This window comes from Ursus arctos, unplaced genomic scaffold, assembly GCF_023065955.2.
Source record: "Ursus arctos isolate Adak ecotype North America unplaced genomic scaffold, UrsArc2.0 scaffold_21, whole genome shotgun sequence".
Taxonomy (NCBI): domain Eukaryota; kingdom Metazoa; phylum Chordata; class Mammalia; order Carnivora; family Ursidae; genus Ursus; species Ursus arctos.
In genome coordinates this window covers 9653430-9672300 of record NW_026622886.1, presented here as the reverse complement: position 1 = coordinate 9672300, position 18871 = coordinate 9653430, and the positions used below count along the sequence as shown (strand labels likewise).

Below are 18871 nucleotides of genomic sequence, written 5' to 3'. Positions count from 1 at the left end.
AAAGGTTCTGGGATGTTATGCTAAAATTTGTGGGTTTTGTCCTGAAATAGATAAAAAATCTGAATCTTTTGAAACAGGAGAGGGTTATGTTTTAGAAATTATGTATTTGGAAATTATGTTTTGGAAAGATTACCCTGGCAAAGAACAGTTGCTCTTGGTGCTGGAATTTTCCTCTGTGTGGAGTGTGTACATATACACGTACTCGCAGAGGAACACGTGGTATAAGGAACAGAAATGGACCCACGCCAACTGGAGCAGAAAGGGAGCTTATTGCATAGCTATTAAGTACTCACAGAATCTTCTTAGTCTGGGGCATCAGGCTTGGAAAATGGGTAGGAACCAGGGCAAGCAAGCTGCAGGACTCTGGCCAAGCTGGATTCAGTCTTATGGCTTCAGAGATTGATTTCTCAACTGCCCTTGCTTCTTTGCCTCATTTGCTCAAGATTTAAAGTCCCAGATATCAACAAGCAGTTAGAAGAATCTAGGCCAGGTGCCCAGGCTCTGATTTGCAGGGGATGAGATGAGTGAGTAGCTGACCGTTAGACTCCCATGGTCCCATCAAGGTCACCCAACTAGAGGTTTCTTCCAAATGCAAAAGGTTTGCTGAGGAACAGAGAAAAAAAAAAAATCCACCATCATGTACATTTGTGAGGTCTTTAAAATCAGAATGTGAGAAATGTATGAGCCCACCCAATCTAGCATTGCCTCTGAGAATAACACCATAAAATGATTCAAGGAAGGGCATAGGCATGTGAAGTCAGCCTTTATTGGTGTGTGTAAATGAACTGTTGAACAAATAGCTCCCATGTCTCAGTGACCTCATAGACCCACATTTCTCAAATTCTAGTTCAAAGCAGGGGGTAGATTCGTGGGCTTGGGGGAAGGTGTTACTCCATTCAGCCCTTCGGAAGCCCAACTTCCATCCATCCTGTGACTGCTGCCCCCCTAGCTCTTCAAAGTCCCCATTCACTCAGAAGATAGAGAAAGAAAAGGATTGCCCACTTCCACTGATGGTTCATTGGCCAGAACTCAATCATGTGGCCTCATCTAACTGCAAGGGAGGCAGGACCAGGTGCCGGGGAAGAAGAGGCTGATTTGGATATATTGGGAAGCATTAGCAGTCTCTACCTTGGGTCCTTCCAGCTTCCTTAAAGAAGCCCGATGAAACTTCTTTTCCTGAAAAAAGGTTTCAAACCATGTGCCTGCTCTGATCTCTGACTAGTAGTTCTCCGGAGGACTGTGTTGAGATGATTTGAAAGCCAGGCCCAGGATAAGTAGTAGAGAGTGCTGTGCCTGGTTGGCGAAGCGTGCCACAGCCGTGGAATGTGCCGCCTGTTGTGCAACATATTTTTATTTCTTTTTTTTTTTAAGGATTTTTTTTAAAGAGTTTATTTATTTATTCGACAGAGATAGAGACAGCCAGCGAAAGAGGGAGCACAAGCAGGGGGAGTGGGAGAGGAAGAAGCAGGCTCATAGCGGAAGAGCCTGATGTGGGGCTCGATCCCAGAACGCCGGGATCACGCCCTGAGCCGAAGGCAGATGCTTAACCGCTGTGCCACCCAGGCGCCCCCATATTTTTATTTCTAACTCGAACTCTTCTTGAAGCTAAAGTTCAGTCTGTTCCACCTCTGGGGATGGTAGGTTCCAAAATTCTCCACTCATTGTTTAATGAAAGTAGCATGGGACTGAGAGTTACAAGACCTGAGTTCGAATTCACTTCCTCTACTTAAGAGCTCTATGAACTCAAGCCAGTTTCCTTCATTTCCTTGAGCCTCTGTTTCCTACTGTACCTCACAGAGATGCTGTGAGAATCAAATGAGGTAACGTATTCAAAATCGTCTGCAAACTCCAAAGCGTAATGTAGTCAGAAAACATTAAAATAACTGTAATTTATTAGTCCTCAATCTCTTTCAAGCTTCAGGAGGTTTTAGTATTGTGAGCTGTGATGGGCAAGTGCTTAAATACATCAGAACAGAAATGGTCATATCCCATCAGAACCATGGTTCGTTAAGCCCAGTATTGTCATTGGCAGAGAAGCTGAAGGGTATGCAGAAGGCAGCAGTAATTGTCCTTGGTGACAACTGCAAAGGAAAGTGACAAACCCAACATGTTCTAATCGTATCTAGTAATCACTTATGATTTAATCCTTTAGAAAGTACGTTTGTATTATTGACTTGGGTCCTCTTGTTCTCTACTTTTGGGGTGAAGCTTTCTCTTTCTCGTTTCTAAGCTAACTATGTTAGCCTCTTTCAGATTTCAAGGGAAAGGGACCGAGGGGTTTATTGCAAGGCTTTATAAAGAAGAAAACCCGGGAATCTGTCTCAGCAGCTGCATTGGCAGGCTTGATGGAGAACCTGAATATAATTCTTCCATCTTTCAAGAATATAATAAAATAATAATAATAATTAATAAAATAATAATAGCAGCCACTGAGTCACTTAGCATATGGCAAGGAATGCTCTGTGCACTTCACACACCTGCTCTGTAACCGCAGGACACCCTGGGAGGCAGGCTTTATCACTATTTCCATATAGGCAAATGAAACTCAGATTGGCCAAGGAAGCTGTCCAGGGTCACAGAGCTGGTGTCTTTGAACCCAAAGAGTCTAACCCTGGAAAGCGTGCTCTTAAACTACTTGCTATATTGGCTTCCTAAGGTCATCCAATCAAAAGTATTTCTATCATGATGCTACCAAATGCTTCCTTGGCGTTTTACTTCTCTGCTTCTCCCTATGTCTGCCCTCCCTTTTGGTTCCTCTTAATTAATAACATCCCAGAGAGAAATGATTGGGTCTAATTGCCATTGATCAGTAAGAACACTCCTCTTTCCCACTCTCCTGCATTTGGTGGGGGTCTCATGCCTGACAAGCCACCTCGGCTCCCCTACTTGGCTGTCTTTGGCAGGTTCCTGGCCCTATCAGTTCTCACAGTATGGTCGGATCTCATGACACAATGCAAGGCTTTTCAGAGAAGGGGCTTGTGGGTGTGTCAAGCAGCAAGAGGTTTTTGGACCATCCACCCTTGCTCAAAATGCAGGCTGTTCTCTGATTGCAGCAGAGGATTCTGTCCATGTTCAGCCTCACCTTGCTGTTTGTGAAATGATAGGCTTCATGGACTCCCTCCTTGCCCTTGCCTTTTCAGACTGAAGAGCCCATATTCTTTCCCCACCATTGTTTTAGTCTTTGCCAGTTCTATTATGAATGTATCAGGTTTAGAAATCAGGATCACACATGTTTTCTCCCAGTCTGGATGCACCAAGGTTTTGAAAAACAGAGGACAATTGTTTTCTTCTGTTTCTAGTGTCTTCTTGTTGAAGCCTCTCAGAATAAGGTCTGATTTCTTTAACATGGCATAAAGGTCAATGATGGCCGAGCCCCAGTGGATCTTTCTAGTGTCATCTATAGACATTTCCCTATAGACAAGCCCTATGGAGAACCACACTCAACTGTCAGGATTTGGTACTGTGTAAAGCTCTCGTCCCATTGCTCATGCTGTTTTTCTCTGCTTGAAATGTCTTCTGTCACCCCATCCATTCAGTGTGGTATTATGGTAGAGTGGTTGAAAGCATGAGCTCTGGGGTCAGATAATTACGGATTTAAATTCCAGTTCTGCTTGGCAAATTTCTTAATCCCTATGAACCTTAGTCTCTTCACCTGTCAAGTGGAGATAATCATGCTTACCTCCCAGCAGTTGGTCATTACATCAGAGAATACACACAAAATGCTTATTCCAATGCCTGGCAAAGAGTAAATGCTCAGTAAATGAAGTCCAGCTTGGAAACCTCTGTTTTTCTCTTTCTTTTGCCCCTATTTCCCCTACCCACTTCTCCATGGCATTGGTCACCTTCTCATCTGGCTATCACAACACCTTATATTTAAGTGATGGCACTGTATTCCAAGATGTCAGACATTTTTCCCTCCGAGATTTCCCTTTCCAAAATGCCCAGCCTTCTACTCAAACCATGAGTCTTTTTGCACTAATATCTCAGGAAAAGGATGTGACAGCAGAAAACACAGAACTCAGGAGACTGCTTCTGGCTTTTTGGTTTTTAAAATTCAGTTCCTTAGGGCATCAGAAAGAAGTCATGGATTGACCTGGGGGCAAATGCCAATACGGGGGTGGGGGGGTGCGGGAGGTGGGAGGCAGGTGTAACAAGGGAAGGATTGCAAGGATGGTGGCAGCTGTGGTCTAAGGGTCCCGACACCACTCAGCGTCAGCTAATTGTTGCCATGCAGGATTCTGGGACCCCCGCTACCTGATTATTCTCTTTTCAAGAGAAACTAAAAAAAACAAAAACAAAAACCAAAAAAATTTAAAAAAAAATGAAAAATAGTTTTTAAAAACATGAAATATCAAATTTATTAATACTCATTGCATTATTTCCTTTCAAATTATTTATTCAACAAAAATTTATTCAGGAACAAACAGTGGGTTAGATCCTGGGAATGCAAAGACAAGATGGTTCCTGTTCCAGGAGCTTCTGGTCTGAAGAAGAGGTAGATGCTTAAACGGGGGATATGGTATCCAGCGATAGGTCTCGCGTTGGACAGTGATTCCCAAAGTGTGATCACTGGGACAGCAGTGTCAGCGTCACCTGGGAACTTGTTAGAAATACAAATTTGCACGTCCCAGCCCAAATCTGCCTAATATGAAACTTGAGGTTGTTTTAACAAGTTCTCCAGGTGATTCAGATGCTAAAATTGGAGAACCACTTTGAGCGTGGAAAGCCAAGAGGACGTTGGAGCAGTAAACCAACACATTTGGGCCAAACTTGAGAACTCTGCCATCCAAAAATCACCTCACAGACCCTTCCAGGCTAGACTCTAAATACGCTGCTCTCTGGTAATTCACAAGGATGATACAAAAGTATATGTGTCTCTTTAAGTAAACTGTAAGATCTTCAAGAACAGGGTTAAGATTCTTCTTTTAATTAGCTACTTCAAGTAAATTTCAGTGCCTGTATCTCCTAAGTATTGCTAATTCAGAAATTAAACTAACAGCAGGCAAGGGTTATACACTCACAATGAGAAATGGCAAATGTTTATTTATAAATTTTCATAATTCACTAGGGCAAAATATACAGAAAATTTACCATTATAACTATTTGGGAGTGTGCAGTTCAGTGGCCTTAAGTACATTCACACTGTTGTGCAATCCTCACCACTGCCCAATTCCACAATTTTTGCATCTTCCCAAATGGAAACAGTGTACCAATTAAACAATTGTTGGTATCTTTCGCCTTGTTTTCTTCCAATGGGAGTTTTTGCTATTGATCTGTAAGAGTTCATTTTAAATTAGGGCTACCAATCCAATATCTGTGTCTTCTTCCAGCTTGTGTTTGTATTTATTTTTATTTTTTTAAAGATTATTTGTTTATTCATTCATTCATGAGAGACAGAGAGAGAGAGGATCAGGCAGAAGCAGGCTCCCCGAAGAGTAGGGAGCCAGATGCGGGACTGGATCCCAGGACGCTGGGAGCATGACCTGAGCTGAAGTCAGACGCTTAACTGACTGAGCCACCCGGGCGCCAGCAACTTGTGTTCTAAAGAATTCTATTCATGGTGAATTTAAAAAATCTGTTCAGAAAGAGTGCCTGCGTGGCTCAGTCGGTTAAGCGCATCTGCCTTTGGCTCAGGTCATGATTCCAGAGTCCTGGGATCAAGCCCCAGGGTTGGGCTCCCTGCTCAATGGGGAGTCTGCTTCTCCCTCTGCCTCTCCCCTCCACTTGTGCTTGCTCTCTCTCTCTCAAGAAAATAAATAAAATCTTTAAAAAAATCTATTCAGAAAACTTTGCATTTTCATGAAATCATAAAACTATCATTACCATTATATTACCAAATCTATGAGTATTTCCCGTTAGGATTTCTGTACTGCTGTCCTTGAAGACTTCACAATCTCAATCTCACATTTTCTTTTAAATCTTTAACATTTAAATACCTAAGCCATATAGGATTTACTTAAATTTTTTTCCTAAATGGCTAATCAGCTGTTCCAATACCATTTATTGGATAACCCATCTTTGCCTGATTTGAAGTATCATATTTTCATATTAAATTTCTCTACATCCCGGTATTTGTTCTTGGATCTTTTCTCCAGTCCTTTGAGAATATAACATTGTCTTAATAACTGTCCTACTCTACTCTCTAGTGAGTTAATCCCTTCTCACTTTAGGTCATTTTGTTGGTTGCATAATATTCCATCACACACAGGTACCATAATTTTTTTAACCAATCCCCTACTACTAAGCATTTAAGTTTCCTATTTTTCCACACCATACAGTGTGTAGTTTTGGATTGGATTAAATGAATCCTCTGCCTCGGTGACTCAAGTTGCGCAAATTATCTGTTTACCCTTTTCTTTGAATTATTAAAAAAATTACAACCAATAACGCTTTACTGGTCTCAGTTATGGGATAATTGGCACTAAACCTGTCCGCTGGTTAAGATTAGCCGGAGGAGGCCTCCAAGCAACAGCAGGGGGCGCAGTTCCCCAGCTTCGCCTCGGCCACATCCGGGTTCCACCACAGGTTCGGGCCGGGAGCAGGCGGAACGTTTCTGTCACACCACCACTTAACCTGCGCGGCGGGGACCATTTAGGCCTCCGCGCACCGCCCTTCACGGGTGCTGCAGTTTACTCGGGGGCAGCGAAAGCGGTCGTGGGGGTTCTCCTTGTGTCTACCATCGTCGTGAGCAGCGCAGCATGGACGTGCTTGCGGAAGAATTCGGGAACCTGACCCCGGAGCAACTGGCTGCGCCCATCCCCACTGTAGAGGTGAGGACGGCGGGCGGGGAGCGGAAGGGGCCGGGAGCGTCGGCAGGAGGCGTTGCCCCGAGAGCTCTCGTGGCGGAGCGGCGGGTGCGGCAGCTCTGCGCATGCTCCGGATGCCGGAGCGGGTCTCTTCCGGTGCGGGCCGCCGCGTGCACGTGGAGGGGTCCATCTCCGAGTAGCGCTCAGCCGGCGGTGTGCGGGCGGAGCAGCCCCGCGCGCTCGCCGCTCAGGGCTGGGGGCCCCTTCCGTGTTCGTGTGTGTCGGGGCGGGATTGGACCTCGCGCCTATCGGGGGGCGCGTAGTGCATCCGCGCGGGATTAGAGAGGACGCTTTCCTGAGGTCCACATTTGCTCGTGGCGGTGGAACCACGTCGTCTGAATCCCGGGCTAGTCATCCTTTTAACCCGGAACTCAAGTTTGGGCTGCAGGAGTATTTTAAAAGCTCTGAAAATTTATTCAATATCTTTTGCATAAAAAAAAGAATAAAATCTGTATTTTGGAGTAGCTCCATACCTTTTATCAGGGAAGTTAGCCCTCCCGTGAGCTCCCTAATGAAGTTCAGCTGTGGACATAATTTTACTTTCTGGAAAGGCACACATAACCCCTCTGGGCCTCAGCCTTGATTGGCATGGAATGGGGGAAGTGGAGAAACTGGCCAGGGAGAGCTTTCAGGTAGAGGAACAGGACACTTGAGCACCCCGGTAGGTAAGACTGTCAGACCGTCTGATGTTTCCCAGGAACTGCAGCCCCGTGGTACTAGAGGGATGAAAAGTAGAGGAAGAAAGAGGAGAAAGGGGTAGGTGAGGGTCCTGACTATGGATGGTTTGGATCTGTAGACCTCCGAAGGAGCGATGAGATGCTATTGAAGGGTTTAAGCAGGAGAGTGACATGATCGGTAAATCTGTTGGATTATAAGAATTTATTTATAATTATTGGCAGATTAGTGAGTTGCATTATGATTAGTCCATCGGATTTAATCCATGAGTGCCGCACACTGATGATTGTCGGGCAATACTGGATTTTTATGTATTTATTTTTTAACTCTTGAAGAGTTAAGAGCCAGCATTTACTGACCACTTGCTATCTGACAGGCTCTGTTTAAGCCTAACATGCGTTGTATTATTTTAATTAATTCTCTGAAATAAGTACTATTTTCATCCCATTTTGCCAACGAAGATTTTTGAGGTCCAGAGAGATTATGTAATTAATCCAGTGTCAGAAAGCTGGTAAGTGGCTGATCTGGATTTTGGACTCTGGCAGTTTTCATCCTTAACTATAGACCAACTGCTTCTTGAAAGACCTGAGGGGATAAGCCGGAAGGATTTATATATCTTGGTTGAGTTTGCATAGTTGTGAAGGAACCAGAACCATAGTCCCAGGCTTCTGAATCAGGAATAGCAATTCCTCTTCCTGGCCTTCTGTGTCCAATCCACCATCACATCTTAGGATCCTGCCTACTAAATACACTCAAATCTGAAATTTCCCACTATTCTCCAAGTTGGAACCGCTGTCCTCTCTTCTAGGCTGCCAACTTGTCTCACTCCCGCTGTTCTCTGCTCTGTAGCCTGCAGAGCCATCAGTAATATTTTACCATCAGTTTAAATACACAAATATGATCGTGTTGCTCTCTTGATTAAAATTCTTCAATCTCTGCCCTGTGCTCTTAGAGCAAAATTTAACATCTTACCCATGTTTATAAGGTTCTCTTCAGTCTGGCCACTATTTACTTTTTCAGCCTATTCGCACCGTTCCCACCTCCTTCCCTATTCTGCCCTCAGATCTTTCTTCTCTACTCACATAGTTCCTTCTGGATTTTTCTCTCATTCCTCTTTGTAGATTTACATATAATAAAATGCACCGATCTGAAGTGTTCAGTTGTATTTGTTTTGACAGTTACGTATACCCAAATAACTACCACCCAATACAAGATCTAGAACATTTCCATCATCCCAGAAATTTCCCTTATGAACCCTTTTGAATTTATTCGATTTCTATTGTCATAGATTACTTTTTCCTGACTGCCTTCTACTTTTTTTAGTAGACTTACTTTTTTTAGAGCAGTTTTAGGGCCACAGCAACATTGAGAGGAAGATACAGATACACCCCCTGCCCCCACCTTTCTTCTTTCTTAAAAAAGGTGTTTTACTTCCCTCCCTGGCCACTCCTTGTCACTCCTCATTGCTGGATCTGCCTTCTGCTGCTCCTCTCTACACGTTGGAGTGTTGGTGAGCTCATTGCATGGAACTCTTCTCCATCCACACTCCTGAGGTGATCTCATCCATTATGTGGCTTTAATTGTCCTCCATCCATGGATCTCTCCCTAATTTATATCTTTAGGCCACTCTCTTCTCAAGTTCCAGACCCCTATTTGTTGTCTCTTTGACATGTCCCCTACTGTCTAATGGATATACCAAGCTGAACATGCTCCCAGCCAAACTCCTGATGACCCCTCCACTCCTTACCTGCTGCTCGGCAGTGTCCCTGCCTCCTTGTCTCCACGAATGGCAACTCTGGGGTGTCGGTCCTGACTCCTCTTCTTCAGAGTCTCTATCTAATCTATGCTCAAGTCCCGTTGGCTTTGATTGTGTCTCCTAACTACAATGTCTCACTATCCGTACTGTTACCATTGGCCTGGAGTATTTCAGTAAACTTCTGAGTCATTTCTCTGCTTCTAACCTTGTCTGTTCTCAACCCAGCAGCTAGAGTGAGCCAGTTAAGATGAGTCATCATCACATCACTCTTTTGCTCAGAACCTTCTGCTGCTTCTTACGTCACTCAGGGTGAAAGTTGGAGTTTTTATAGCTGCTGCCAGGTCCTCTGCGGTCCTTAGGCCCTTACTCAGAAACTATGTATTCTTACTTTAGACTCGTTTCTAACCATTTGTCAGATTTCCCATTAGCAGAGTAGATGCCATACATGAAAAGAGACTGAGCATCTCAGCCGTGTACAACCTCAGGAAGGTATAAAAAGCAGGCCTAAGAACTCGAGCACTGCGTGTGTTTGCAGGTATTTAATAGGAGATAAATACCTCGTATGCCGTCCTCTCGCGGCCGTGAGACGAGCTTTGACCAGACACTAGTTGAGAAAATACGGGAGGGAAAAAACACTTTTTGGGCTAAGAGATCCAGCTTCCCAGGACTCTGACACTAACTTTCCCTGTCTCAGACTGGCAAACCTTGCTTGCTCGGGAGGCGTCATGGCAATAAAATAATGTATGAAAAATGCTTGGAACCTTGAATCATCAAAAGATTAAAGTATATTCTGTTTAAGAACTGGGTGGTATATGTGTGTATATATGTATATTTGTATGCACATACACACATCTATGATTTTCCATAAAAGTGGTTACAATTTTAAAATTGTTCTTTTCATTTTGGTTTATGTTCTTTTGTTTTCTGTGATAAAGTAAGTCATTTTTGGTATATTAAAATAACTTCTTATGAAAATATTGTGGTTGCTGCCACAGATGCTGACACTCCTCTTGTTTTGTTTCACAGGAAAAATGGAGGCTGCTTCCAGCATTTTTGAAGGTAATTGTTTAACATTTAATAATAATTGTTTATTTTTCAAATGAAAAAAGTTGAATTCATTTCTCTTAAAGATTGTTTATTACCACTAATAATTTTTGACTGTGCACAACTATGTAATTTGCTGTATTTTAGAAATACAAGGGATTTTAAGGGAGTTTCCCTGACTATATGTAAGGTGCTGGTTGGGAGAGTGGTCATCTAATTTTAGAGATAGGATGTCGTATACACAGTAGCGAAGTGGGGTTGGCAAGAGAGACACCACAGGTGGTCAGAGAAGGTCTCCCAAACGAGGTGAGACATAAACCCCATCTTAGGAGGACAGGATTTACGTCGGCTGAAAGGTCTAATGCAGGGAGCATGCCATGATAAAAGTCTCCACAGAGTCTGTGAGGAATGGTGGCCAGTCTGTTTGGCTGGAACGGATGAGTGGATAGTCACAGGAACTGCTGAATATTAGGTTAGTGGAGGGCTTCAGTTCACTTTTAAAGAGCTTATACTAAGGGGGCGCCTGGGTAGTGCAGTCGTTAAGCGTCTGCCTTTGGCTCAGGGCGTGATCCCAGCGTTCTAGGATCGAGCCTCACATCAGGTTTCTCTGCTAGGAGCCTGCTTCTTCCTCTCCCACTCCCCCTGCGTGTGTTCCCTCTCTCGCTGGCTGTCTCTAGCTCTGTCAAATAAATAAATAAAATCTTTAAAAAAAAAAAGAGCTTATACTAAGACATAGGGGGTACCACAATGATAGATCACTTGACACCCACTAGGATGTCAGTGATCAAAAAGAACGGTAATAACAAATGTTGATGAGGATGTGGGGAAATTGGAACCCTACTGGTGGGAATGTAAAATATTGCAACTACTATGGACAACGGCCTGGCCATTCCTCAAATGGTTAAACAGAGTTACCGTATGATCCAGCAATTCTACTCCTACTTAAGAGAAATGAAAACTCATGTCCGCACAAAGCTTGTACATACATGTTCATAATAGCCAAAAAGTAGAAACAACCCAAATGGCCATCAGCCGATGGATGGATAAATAAAATATGGTCAGGCCATACAGTGGTGCTGCAGTGGATTATTATTTGGCACAAAGAAGAAATTCAAGTGCTGATACGTAGTACAACGTGGTTGGATGTTGAAAGCAGGCTAAGTGAAAGCTTGGAGACTTGAAGAATAAGTAGAGTCTTATCTGACTTAGTTTTGTGTTATAGGCAGAAGGGAGAGTGCTGGGGAGTGGTTCTGGGGAGGCTGTCAGGGCCAGATTGCTGGCCGGATTTGAAAGCCACATTAAGGACATTGGCTTTTCTTCTAACAGCAATAGGAAGCTGTTAAAGAGCTTTTAAGAAGAGTGACCAAGAATGAAATAAAATGGTAATAAGGTCAAGGGAAGGAATGGGTTTTTTGTTTTTGTTTTTTTAATTATAACTTTTTTTTTTAAGGAAGTATATATAAGCAGAGGAGAAAGGTGATATTTATGATTAAAAGAAAAAGGAGACAACTGATGTCATACAGTCCAAGAAGAGAGTGAGAATTCTTAGAGACCTAAGACTTTGGTCATTATATTTATTCATTCATTCATTCACTCAAACTTGGGATTCTCCTTTACTCAGATCACCTTGAAATATAGTTGTCCAAAAATAAAGGTACAAAGATTTTAGTACATAATTGAAGACAGAAATGCAAAGCTTATAAGGCTGCCAACGCTGTTGGCCAACAGAATCAAGACTCAGTTCTTAGGCTGGGATGACAACAGTGAAGAGGGATGAATGTAAATCCCTGTACTTGGTTTTGTACAAATACCAAATTGGATGTGTTTGACTCAATAGCATTGTTTTGTGAAAATAAACATTACTTTTTGAGTTTTAGTTGATGAGTCAGTAACGTGGCGTTGAATTTTTTTTTTTTTAAGATTTTTATTTATTTATTCGACAGAGCTAGAGACAGCCAGCGAGAGAGGGAACACAAGCAGGGGGAGTGGGAGAGGAAGAAGCAGGCTCATAGCGGAGGAGCCTGATGTGGGGCTCGATCCCAGAACGCCGGGATCACGCCCTGAGCCGAAGGCAGACGCTTAACCGCTGTGCCACCCAGGCGCCCCTGAATTTTTTTTTTTTAATAGTGGTAGTATAATATCCAGAATGAGGGAGGCAGTAGCCCCACTGTGTGCTGGTCAGACTGTTGAGAACCTTGTCAGTGAGTTCAGGGTGCCCACATTAGGAGGAACATTGACCAACTGGAGCATGCCCAGGAGCAGGCCATCTGCTGCTGAAGGAAGGGTCTGGAAGGCATGCGTGTGAGACATAGTTGAATAGGTCATCCTGGACGCAACAACATGAAGGAGAGTTGTAAATTTTATGTTGTAAATAAACAGACTGTCTGAGAGCAGGCCTTTCTCTCTAGAAGGACAGTTAAGTCCAAGGGGTGGAAACTGGAGGAAGGCAGACCTCAGCTCACTATAAAAGGTTGAATTTTATCCCCAATAATTAGGACTGCTTCTAAATGGGATGGTTTTTTTGTAAGCCAGTGAGATCCCAACGAGGAAGTATAATTAAAGCGAAGGATCTGATTATGTGTTAGGAATGTTCTAGCAGTGCTGAACCCATTGTGCTTGAAGATTAATATTGAAAAAAAGAACACATACAGGCCTTTGAAATTCTCAGACTTTGGAGTCCGTGTTACTGTTTCATTGTTTTCTGTAGCACACCGCACTATCTGTGTGGTTGTTTCTGACTTCTGAGATGAAAGGGAAGTCTCTGCTGGCTCGTATCTGCTTTGGGGTCCTGTGAATTCACCTGCCTTTCAATTTCTAATGCAGTGATTTTCAATTTTCTTTTTTTTTTAATAATAATTTCTTATTATATTATGTTAGTCACCATACAGTACATCCCTAGATTTTGATGTAAAGTTCCATGATTCATTACTTGCGTATAACACCCAGTGCACCATGCAATACGTGCCCTCCTTAATACCCATCACCGGCCTATCCCAATCCCCCACCCCCCTCCCCTCTGAAGCCCTCAGTTTGTTTCCCAGAGTCCACAGTCTCTCATGGTTCATTCCCCCTTCTAATTACCCCCCTTTCTTTATCCCTTTCTTCTCCTACCGATCTTCCTACTTCTTATGTTCCATAGATGAAAGAAACCATATGATAATTGTCTTTCTCTGCTTGACTTATTTCGCTTAGCATTATCTCCTCCAGTCCTGTCCATGTTGCTACAAATGTTGTGTAATCGTTCTTTCTGATGGCTGAGTATATTCCATTGTATAAATGGACCACATCTTCTTAATCCAGTCATCTGTTGAAGGGCATCTCGGTTCCTTCCACGCTTTGGCTATTGTGGATTGCTGCTATGAACATTGGGGTGCATATGGCCCTTCTCTTGACTGCATTTGTATCTTTGGGGTAAATACCTAGTAGTGCAATTGCTGGATCATAGGGTAGCTCAATTTTTAGCTTTTTAAGGGACCTCCACACTGTTTTCCAAAGTGGCTGTACCAACTTGCATTCCCACCAACAATGTAGGAGGGATCCCCTTTTTCCACATCCTCTCCAACATTTGTTGTTTCCTGCCTTGTCAATTTTTGCCATTCTAACTGGCGTAGGGTGGTATCTCAGTGTGGTTTTGATTCAAATTTCCCTGATGGCTAATCATTTTGAACATTTTTTCATGTGTCTGTTAGCCATTTGTATGTCTTCATTGGAAAAGTGTCTGTTCATATCTTCTGCCCATTTTTTGATTTGATTATTTGTTTCTTGTGTATTGAGTTTGAGAAGTTCTTTGTAGATCTTGGATACTAATCTTTTATCTGTAGTGTCATTTGCAAATATCTTCTCCCATTCCGTGGGCTGCCTCTTAGTTTTTTTGATGGTTTCCTTGGCTGTGCAGAAGCTTTTTATCTCAATGAAGTGGGATTCCCCGGGGAATTCTACCAAACATTCAAAGAAGAAATAATACATATTCTCCTGAAGCTGTTTCAAAAAATAGAAACAGAAGGAAAACTACCAAACTCATTCTATGAGGCCAGTATTACCTTGATCCCCAAACCAGGCAAAGACCCCATCAAAAAGGAGAATTACAGACCAATATCCCTGGTGAATATGGACGCCAAAATTCTGAACAAGATCCTAGCTAATAGGATCCAACAGTACATTAAAAGCATTATCTATCATGACCGAGTGGGATTCATCCCTGGGATGCAAGGGTGGTTCAACATTCGCAAATCAATTTTCTTAATAAAAATCCTCATTTTTCGAAATTGCCCAGATAGGGAAAGACAGAAAAGAAAACAGGCGTTTTTGAGGGTTGAAGAAACGATGCTCAATTGCTGTATCTTGTTTCTTGGATTTTTTGTAAATTAAAAGTATGCAGAGAAAATCTTGCCTCATTTGTTAGCTTATGGGGAGTCATTAGGTATGTTCAGATACTCCTATCTTGAATTCCAAGGGCCAGATTGATTCTCAAGGAGGAAAATTTGAGGATGTATTAGGATGGAGGAGACGTGAAATGAGGACGCATAAATGTAAAGTTCTACCAAGTGACATTTGTGGATTTTTTTTTCTCACTTTAGTTTTGAGAAAAATCTGAAGATCACCTATGGTTAGAGTCTATGACAGTATGCTGTATTGTTGCTAACCTACTTTCTATTTTTTGTCTGTTTAGGTGAAAGGCCTTGTGAAACAGCATATAGATTCATTCAACTATTTCATTAATGTGGAGGTAAGCAGCAGGGCTTAGAAACAGAGAGAGGGTCGCCTGGTGGGCTCAGTAAGTAGAGCAGGGGACTCGATCTCAGGGTCGTGGGTTCGAGCCCCACCTTGGGTGTGGAGCCTACTTAAAAAAGAAAAAAAAGTGGAGACGAGAATTGGTGGAAGCCAGAGACGTTCCTAATGGTGCTCTTTCCACTGCAGATAAAGAAGATAATGAAAGCCAATGAGAAGGTCACGAGCGATGCCGACCCCATGTGGTACTTGAAGTAAGGAATCAGCTACTCTTGACTTGCTGCTTTGATCACGTCTAACGTTTTTTAAAGTGAATGTGGTTGTTACCAAAACTCTATCAAAATAACTGTCTTTATCTGGTTAATAAGATAAGTACTCAATTTTTAATTGGTAAACTAATTATAACAAGTAGAGTTACGCTTGAAAAGGACTGAACCAGGTTTAAACACTTTTTTAGAACACTTTTAAATTTAGAGAAAAATTACCAAAATAGTACAAAGAGTTCCATATTATCCTTCGCCCAGCCTGTGCTAATATTAACATCTTACGTAACCAAACCACAATTAGCAGACCCAGGCAGTTAGCACTGATACAATACTGGCAACTACTCTGCACGTCTCATTTCAAGCTTTCCCACTCATGTCTTTTTTTCTGGCCCAGGATTCAATCCAGAGCCCAACATGATGATTAGTTCTCATGTCTCTTCAGCCTCTGCCAGCCTGTGACAGTTCCTCAGACTTTCTTGGTCTTTTATCACCTTGACACTTTTGAAGAATTCTGATCTGTTGTTCTGTGGGAGGTCCTGCCATTTGGGTTTGTGTGATGTTTGCTCATGATTCAGTTGGCTTATACATTTTTGGCACAGAAGTAACGTTTGGTGCTATCTTCACTGCATCGTATCAGGGGTAGAGCTGTCAGTATATTCTACTATTGGTGGTTTTAACTTTGTTCTCCCGATTAAGGTGGTATATGCAGGTTTGTCCACTGTAGAATTACGATTTTTCCTTTCGTAATAAGTGTCTTAGGGGGACATCTTTTGATATTATGCAGATAGCTTACCCACTAATTTTAGCATCAAGGACGGTTCTTATAACAATTACTGCTGTGTGTTTACCTCTTGGTGAGGCTTTCTTGCCATTGTTCCTTGTTCATTAATACTGGAATTCTGTTGGAAGGAAGAGCTGCTGCTTCCCTTCATTTATCTCTTTAATTTTCTTTATATTAATATAAACTCACGTATAGCTTACTCTATGGATCATAATCCAGTAGTATCATTTTACTGCTCCAATCATCCCAGCTTTGACCATGGGAGGGTTGACTGCTGTGTCCTTGCAGCACACCCTAGTTAATGTTTAAGCACCACTTCACTTTCTGTCGCCATGAGACGTGGTTGATCTGGTATTTTCCCTGCGCCAGCCTGGAATCACCCATTTCCCTCAAGGAGTCCTAGTCTCCTTTTCTGGACTATTGTGTTTAAAAACCAAGATAGGGATCTAAAGCCTCGGTAGACGGAGCGAGGAAATATGTATGTGTATGTATACTACCAGGCACACATACCTCGATGTTTCCGTATCCTATCCATTTTGATATGAAAAACCAGTATACCGATAGCTCCTATTTCCGTTCAACTCCATGGGACTCATTCTGACTGACCTCTTTCCTTATTTGTAAGTTCTGTCCCTAAAATGAGAAACCTGGCTCTCATTACCCACACTATTTATACCTATTTATTCAGTCCCAGAATATACGTAGTTTCAGAATTGCTAATTGATAACCTCTGTGAGAATAAAATTTACTAATTAGAGTACAATATCTGTATATTGCTTTTTTGTCTTTATCTCTACAGCATCCAAGCAAAATACCGTTTCCAAAGCTACTCAGACTTGTTTGCTTTTCCACCTTCTCATTGCAGTCACATTACTCATTTGTAAGGCTGTGGCGTTTGTGTTCCATTTTGGGTCCCCTTCTGCGTCCTGCTCGATTTTAATTATGCATTTACTTGTTGAGTGTGTGAAACATAATTGTAAGAGTTAGACCTGTAGAAAAAAGTATTTTCAGGAAATTGTCACTCCCGTCCCCGTTCTTTCCATCCTGTTGCCAGACACTCCCGGTAGGTATTCGTTTCTGCGTTCTTCCTATGTTTCTTTTGCCATAATGAGCGCATTATATGCTCATTGTATGCACGGTGGTTCATATACAGTGATTCAGCTTAACAGTTTTTCAACTTTATGATGGCATGAAAACTAGACACATTTGGTAGAAACTGTACTTTGAATTTTGATCTTTTCCCAGGCTAGCGTGCAATGCTCTTGTGCTGGGCAGTGTGGCCACAGCTCCCGGCCAGCCCCACAGTCACGAGGGTCAACAACCGACACACAGTCATTCTGCTTTTCACTTTCTGTCCAGTATTCAATGAATTACATGAGGTACTTAACACTTTATCTTCAGATAGGCTCCGTGTTAAATGATTTTCCCCAAGTATAAGCTAATGTAATTATTCTGAGCACCTTTAAGGTAGGCCAGGCTAAGCTACGATGGTTGGTAGGTTAGGGATGGTAAATGAATTTTTGACTTCATAGTCTTTTCAACTTATGATGGCTTTATTAGGCTGTCACCCCACTGTGAGTCAAGGAAGAGCTATGTTTTTCACCCTTAAAACCTCTTCTTTTTTACATGAATAATAGCTCTTTTCATTAAATATTATCTTTAGAGAGCTGTCTTTCCAGTATTTTTAAAGAGAGATTTATAGTAATTTCTTAAAAAAGACTTAGTAAGTATTTTCCCTCCTTGGTAGAGCTGTTTGTACTATCACATCAAGAGGATCTCAAATTATAATTTTTAATTTGATGTCATTCTTAGCAGGGTAAGTATTTGTCAAAGTATAATCCTTGCATTTGGGAGGAAAATAGCTTGTTTGTTTATATGTTCTTTGAAAAGGTATAATTGGTCATGGAATAATTTGCTTTTCAGGTATCTTAATATCTATGTGGGGCTTCCTGATGTTGAAGAAAGCTTCAATGTAACTAGACCAGTGTCCCCTCATGAGGTAATAATCTACCTTACCAGAATTGGATTTGTTTGCCTTAACTCAAAGAGTTTGCCTTAATATATGCTCTTAAAATGATTTAAAAACAGGGAAAAAGTATCTCCTATGAGACAAAGATAACCAACATAAATTAGCATTTATATAATACCGTATCTGGAAACAATTCAGCACGATTTGTTTGTCATCGGATCCTGGTTAACGTGTGCTGTTGCGTAACTGTGTCCCGTCTGCGTCCCTGCTTCTGCGCTTTTGAGCAGCCCTCCCCTTGCCCCCGCCCCAGCCAGCCACCTGTGCCTACGACCCTGTGCTGTGCATTTGCAGAGGTTACTGACCACATTTTTTGAGGGTCAGCAGGCATTGTGTTAGGGAGAGGAGACCAAGGGCAGGGGCTCGGAGTCTGTTGTAAGAGATGGATGGGAAGAAAATTTGAATACCAGGATTTTAGCAGAGCTGCAGACAAAGGATTGTAGAACAGGCCTGTTTATTGGCTTTTAACACATTCTAGATTCCTCTGGAAATTCTTCCATTTAGTGTCCATAATTTGGAATTGATTTAGGAAAAAAAGTGATTTTTGTAGATTTATGTAGTTTGTGTTAATGTAAAGCTAAAGTGTTGAGCAATTAGGAGAAGTGGCAGAGGAACCTTTACTAAACAATAAGTAAGTTGTTAGAATGTTAGGGTTGTTGTCTGAGCAACGTCAGATGAAGTATAATCATGGAACCAGACACTTCACACAGCTAAATGTTGGTGTTACTTAATCACTGAGCGTCGAGTGTCAATTGAACATTTATTTTGTGCCTCAGCATTGAGAGATAC

General features: G+C 42.1%; 1 protein-coding gene across 1 annotated transcript in view; it reads left to right on the top strand.

The window, feature by feature from the left end:
• Positions 1-6510: 6510 nt before the first annotated feature.
• POLR3B (RNA polymerase III subunit B) overlaps positions 6511-18871 on the top strand; it is a 106857-nt gene continuing 94496 nt past the window's right edge. The window contains exons 1-5 of the mRNA XM_026499750.4: positions 6511-6770; positions 10264-10296; positions 14951-15007; positions 15199-15263; positions 17980-18055. Of these exons, the coding sequence (XP_026355535.1) occupies positions 6699-6770; positions 10264-10296; positions 14951-15007; positions 15199-15263; positions 17980-18055 (303 nt within the window). The 5' untranslated portion in view covers positions 6511-6698. The remainder of the gene's footprint in view (positions 6771-10263; positions 10297-14950; positions 15008-15198; positions 15264-17979; positions 18056-18871) is intronic.